General features: G+C 40.7%; 1 protein-coding gene across 1 annotated transcript; it reads left to right on the forward strand.

Moving 5' to 3' along the window:
- Positions 1-710: 710 nt before the first annotated feature.
- C3H2orf50 (chromosome 3 C2orf50 homolog) lies at positions 711-4,263 on the forward strand. Its single transcript, XM_033054463.1, is given in 6 exon segments — positions 711-852; positions 855-933; positions 935-967; positions 3,227-3,266; positions 3,896-4,025; positions 4,028-4,263. Coding segments are annotated over 6 exon segments (480 nt in total). The 3' UTR covers positions 4,084-4,263.
- Positions 4,264-6,614: the final 2,351 nt, after the last annotated feature.

The following is a 6,614-nucleotide window of genomic DNA, read 5'->3' on the forward strand; positions in this document are numbered from 1 at the left end:
CTCTGAAGTGCTTAGAAAATACTTTTGATGATCTCTGCTCTTTTTTTAATTTGAAAATAAGAAGCTTTCAGAACAGATTCTTTGAAACACTTAATTTTAACCAAACATCTCTGCCCCAAACAGAGTTCAAGACTGTCACACTGGGTCTCTGCTCCTCTTCTGGTATATATTCACAAGTCAGACATTTCCAATAGAGACAGTAAACACACCAGGGAAACCAGCAGCTTTCAGGAGCTTTTGCTTCTACTACATAACCACAACAAAAGTCCTCCTGACACTCAGCAGCAATCTCCACAGCACCTTTTGCTATTAAACCAGACTTTATTGTTCAGAGGATTTTGAATAGAGGCTGATCTCAGCTGCAGTCACTGCAAACACCTTGTAAGCTAAGAATTTGTTGGTTACATCTGGAGATCCCATTGCTTCCAATTACCGTCACTTCTTATGAAATTGCTGTTACCATGAAAACTCCAACAGTGTTCATGCAATGATGCTACATAAAGCAGTAGGAAGGGGGCATTAAATAAGAGTAAGAAGTAAATAAGAAGTAAACCAGTGCTCAGCACTCCCTGTCAGTGCATGTTCTTTTCTGAAAGCACTCCAAAGCAGCAGTTGAAAGAAAATGTTAGCAGAGAAGGAACTTTGAAAGCGCAAACAGGAATAGGTTTAACTTTCTGAGAAGTCACAGTACAGCTAAAAAGGCTGGGTATATGGTGATTCTCAAAATGGACAAGCTGGAAAGGGGTTCTGTAATCAGAAGAAATCCCTTGGTTAGGTCTCAGCAACCAACCACATTTCTGGGGCAACCAGCCCCTGCTCCTTCTGCATCCTAGCAGCACCCAACCCAGCCGAACTGGCAACCACTGCACAAATAGTTACTTGAGTCTGGGCAGACAAGCAGGCAGACCAAGTCCAACAAGATAAGATCTAGAGAATGTGAAGGCTGAAGGAAAGGAAGGAGAATCTGGTCACTTGTTCCAGTTCATGCCTCTTCGACTTGTCTTGATACTTACTGACAGCATTAGGGCTTGATCCAAAGCCAACACTATCAACCAAAATTTACTGCTGCAGGGACTTCGGATCAGATCCTAATATATTCCTTTCTATGGTGTCATTATCTCTGCTCTCCTTCACTGGAGAAAATCTGTGCTAATATCTCCCAGCATGCTGGACTTAAGCTGAAAAGAGATGCAAAGAACTGCATGCTAAGTATCTTTTAGATTTTAGAAATTTCCACAATGAAGACATAAAAGTGCCAAGCCTTATAATTTATTGCAGACACACTGATATTATCACCTCTTCTCATACTCTTGGAAATGGCTGAAATGGAAGCTGAACAGGGTGTTCTGCCAAAATACAATTTTGTATTCCCAGTCTGTAAATCTCCTGAACTTGCCCCATTGTTATGGTGTTTCAGCAGACTGCTGCACACGTACGGCCCAAGCTTTGGCCGTGCACACACTGGTGACCCAAAGGAACCCGAAATTAAGATCCTGTGTTTGCCACATATCTTGAGCAAGTGTTTATGTTTATACATCAGTATACATCATCAGTATGTCTATTAGAACATTCTTGGTAAAACAAAAATCAGCTCCATTTCCAACAGAACACTGCCCAGGCTAAAGGAAAGGGAAGAAAAGAGTATCACTCAGGATTTTTTAAAATGGGAAACCATCCAAAACCTTCACCCCCTTTAGCCTTCCAGAGGAGATAAAGATCCCAGTCCTGATTTCCCCAGAGATGCTTTTGCAGTCGTGTCTGGCTCTGTTTACTTGAGAGACAGGCTGATGCCAGGACTCTGACGCATGCAAAGCCAGGGCAGTGTTACTCTCTCCCAGTAGTGCTGGAAGACTCAGACTCTAGCTCAACAGGCTCAGCCTGTTCCATACTTATTCCCTAGCAGGAAGGACTCTGTGCCTGTCCCTGGGGTTGACAATCATGAATATTGGTGCAAACTCACCTCCATGCACAGTGTAATACATCATGAAGCTGATGCATGTTCTGCTTTCCAGGTTTAGCTACGAAGACGGAAACTCTTGCAAAAGAGTAGGACAGGCTTGTGAAGAACGAGACGCCTAAAGGTGATTTCATCAAACTACATACCCTACAGCCGGCAGGGACTGTCCTTCAGTTCCACATTCGTGTCCTGAAAACAGTGATGGAGAAAGGCTGATATTGCATTAAATGGTCTGACTAGAAGTTGATTGTAGGGCAATGCCTGAGTCCATGACATTTCTCACTAATTTGCACCATCCAGGAGCACCCAAATCTGATAATGCTCAAATAATGGCTGTTTATCAAGATAAAAAAATTCTTGGACCTCAGTGCTGTGCTGGTATACCAAAACATATAGTGATAAATAGAACAGTCATAAATTTGATTTTGTTTGCATCTGGGGCACATCTGCACTGGACAGGGGAGTGCAGCACAGAAATCCATTCCTCCTAGATCCACATGGGTGTGCTGCACAGACAAACTCAGCTCAGAAGGATGTACAGCTTTAGCATTAGTTCAATGAGCTTAGATGCAGCAGAGGTAAGCAGCTCAGAGTCAACCCACGTGTCCCTTGAGCCCTGCTGCAGATACAGCTGTACAGAACAGCTTCCTCTCTTGACTCACAGTACTCTTACAATAGTGTGTGAACTGATGTTTTCTCCATTTCACGCTGAGGAAAGCAAAGGACAGAAAATCAAAGGATTTGTCCTGCAGCCCCACACCAAATATAGAACAGAGCTGAAGCAAAACTCAGGTCTTCTGACTCCATGTGCTCTTGGCACAGCTGCCTACCTGCACAGAATACTCCCATGGATGTTTGCCTGCAGCAATATGGCTCTGGGAACTCCTAGCAGGGACTTCTGCCAGAAAAATATTGGTAATTTAAAAAATAAGATGCTATGTCTTGCTCAAGGCATTGTAGAAATGTTTTCTACAGTGACTCAGGACATGAGTAATTTATTTACATTTGCACAAGGAATACATTGTGGACATAGTATTCTCACTTCCCTTAGCAAAAATAATACCCTTTCCTCATACAGTATGGGAATAAAAAAACCCCTGGGCTCCATCACTGAAAAGACAGATTTTAGTACAAGGAATCTGCAGGTGTAAGAGCTGGGCTGTAAGTGTCAAACTGAGCAGTTGAAGAGGCATTCACTTATGATCAACATTAACCAATTTATTTAAAGACAAAAAATTTGACACCCATATTTTTTACTTCTATTCCAAGGTACCAGAACTGGAGTTTCCTAAAGAACCATGACCAAATGGTGAGTTTTGTACAGACATTTAACTGTACCCAAGTTTTCTTTTAGTTTTTGTCAATTTGAGCTAATATTTCAAATTGAAGCATACCTAGGCATTATTGGCAAAGTCTTTACGACTATCATCTTTAGGAAAAATAGAAGAACTGAAGTGTTCTCCTCTGCTGCCCATGTCCATTCAATCTGTTTTAATGCTAACAACTTGGCAAAAAGACAGGTGTTGGAAGAATCTGCTTCCTAGGAGCAAATTTGTAAGATAATCATCCTGCTGAAACCCAAGCCACTTACTAAAAATTAAAGCAAAACCCTCCCATATCACAACCATTCTTGTTGTCATAGGGCAACTTCCGTCCCAGATAACATTTTATGCAGTGCATTTTAAAATTTTCATTTTCCTCAGTTATCCTATCATAAGACAACAGGGAGAAAAAAAAAACCAATTGTTTTGCTTTATTTATACAGCACTTTCATTCAGTATGATATTTTTAAGTGCATTTAAATTCTAATTTCGAAAGCAGAAGTCTTATCTTATAAATAAAATTATAGATATAATAAATAATTTCAGTAAGTTGCACTTTTGTAAGAAGCAATTCTTTCAATTTTGAAAACTTATTACTGGTCTTTGTTTCATCCAGGGTAAGAGAAAGAAGCAGAAGCCACTGCCAAACTATATGTCTGTGCTCTCAAGCAAAGTTCCCAACTCGACCAATCAAACTACTGGCAGTCAAATGAATACTGAGCTTGGCAGGACTCTGGTAAATGTGAATTCTTCAGCAGTGGCGCATGAAAGTGGAAACTTGAGGGTGAGCTCCAGCTTTCTTAGTGCTTCAGTAATAGTATAACAGCAACAAAGCAGGTTCTTTCAAGGGTAAAAACAGATCTTGTCCAACAATGCCATGATAGATGATCCTTTTCATATTTTGGGTGACTGTGCCATATACAGACAGCACTACAGATCTCATCCATCTTCCCATGCAAATCTACAGTAAGGATGCAACTAACATCTGAAAGAATGAGATTACAAACAAAAAAACATTTCTTCCTGAATTTTATCTCCTGAAAACAAACAATTAATAGAGATCTTCTCCAATGAGTCACAACATAAACAATGCACTTTCAGTTCTGAAAGCCAGCATGACTTTCAGCTTGCTGCATTTCATATAGTTGATAAGGATTATCAGCTTCTGTCATCTGCATGCTTAAACTTGCTCTAAGGAATAATATTTAAGCAAGTGAGACATGCTCTGTGCTTTTCAGCACTACTTGCTGAGGCAGAGAGACCAAATATTTCTCATGTTAATTTTCATTTTTGTTTCTGTGAATTTGCTGCTCTTAAATTCCTTTCTCCTATGTTTTTTTTTTCTGGTTTAGCTGATGGAAACTCATTGACAAGGAATCAGGCTTTCACATTTTGCTCTGAAGGCGTGTTGGCTCAGCAACCTGTCTTACACCCTCAGGATTGTCAACCTTGAATTTAACAGGTTCATAGTCCCTAAATTCTGTAGTTGCTCAGGGAAACCATCCTGAAGCTAAATCAGCACAACAGTACCAAAAGCCTGTTCAGCTAATGCATCTTCATTACATAGGTTGAAACTTTATGGTCTGTTGTTCTGTAGGGAAAAATCTGCAAGGAGCAGAGCACAGAGAGTGCACACATAATATCTGTCCTTTGAGCTGTATGTAACTTCTGCAGGATCATGCTCAGGCCTAAGGTGGAGCTCAACACAGGAGCCATTAGCATTGCCTTGACACAACAGGCTGCAGTCTCTCACCAGACTGAGATGGAAATGGGTGCAGTCACACTTTGCAGTTAAAGCTATTTGTTTTTATGATTAGACTTCAGTGGCAGAAAGCAGCTCAGCACACAAAGTGACCACTGTGACCAGTGTGATCAGTGATCACTGATCCAAGTGGTCTCACGCAAAAAAAAAAAAAAAAAAAAAAAAAAAAAAAAAAAAAGCGCACTATAGAAGAGCCAGGTTCCACCTCCTGAAGTCATGACTCCAAGTGGCTCTCCTCCTGGCTTCCTCAGCACAGGGAGAACTGGAGGATCAGGGCTTTCAAGATGACAATAAAGTTCCCTAAAGAAGGAAGACCACATCATGCAACCAACCCAGGTGAGGAAGGCTGATTTGATTCTGTGCAGACACGGATGATGATGGAGAACTGAGTTCAGACACACCAAATGGCAACCTTCTTTTTGAAACTTCTTGTTCAGCTGAAATGCTTTCTGCTCTCTCCTGTGAGCAGAAAACTGCTCCAGGAACCCATTTCTCTTCACACACCTGAAAGCAAGAGATGAAAGAGCAGATCAAGACTTCCCTTGTCCTTGTGCTGTCCAGAGCTTTTTCTGAGAACTGCACAGGCCACTCAGAGGTTACACATTTACTGGTGATTGCATAACAGCAAGAGACATTGCACTTGCATGCCTTACTCTGGGTCACAAACTTTACACTAAGGGGTGGATGCCCAGTATCTGTCATGCTCAAGCTCCTAGCCATGTAAGAACATTTCATTTGTAAAGCTTGGGGATTTTGTTCTTCAGCATGAAAGCATACAGAGCTCAGTGTTTCCTAACCTCCAGATGGCACTCACTCTACATCAAGTAATCCACCAGAAAGGACAGTGCTTAGTGCCTTTTCAATTGCATTAAATAATTCTAGATTCTTGAATGTTTACTGTGTGTGAATCCAGAGGATCCTTCCCCCAGAGAGTTCCTGCAAACTGGAGGGTAAGAGGATGGTCTAAACAGTGCATGATTTAATCCTCCCACTTCACTTAGAACTGGCAGTGTTTCAACTGAAGCACTTCTGGTTTAGGACAAGACATTCCATGTCTTACCCTAAAGATGTGGGTTACTAATCAGAGTCTAGAGAAGCAGCGATGGCAACTGGAGTATGGGAAGACATGTCATATAAGGAAAGGTTAAAAATACTGTTAAAATTTAACCTGAAGGGGAAAAAAACAGTCTTGGGAGAGGATTGCAGTCTTTAAATATGCGTGCATCTCTGGAATGAGAAAAGGAATAATGTGCACTTCGAGGGAGCATCAGGCAACAGCAAAAATAACAAGCCTAAGTTTTAGCATGGAAGAATAAACATAAACTTTTTGGGAAGCTAGTAGTAAGGATAATACAGCACTGGAATGAATTCCCTGAGGAATCTCCACCTTTGAAGGTTAAACACACATATCCATCAGGAAGGATGTATTTAATACGAATTGTCTTTTATTGTATAAATTGAATGATTTTCTGAAGAGCTTTTCAACCAATTATTTGACTAACCAGAACTGTTGGGATCAGAACATATTTTGCAAAAGTGATTTTTCAAACACATTCAGAAATAATTTTTTTTT

The sequence above is a fragment of the Catharus ustulatus genome, chromosome 3, assembly GCF_009819885.2.
Source record: "Catharus ustulatus isolate bCatUst1 chromosome 3, bCatUst1.pri.v2, whole genome shotgun sequence".
Classification (NCBI taxonomy): domain Eukaryota; kingdom Metazoa; phylum Chordata; class Aves; order Passeriformes; family Turdidae; genus Catharus; species Catharus ustulatus.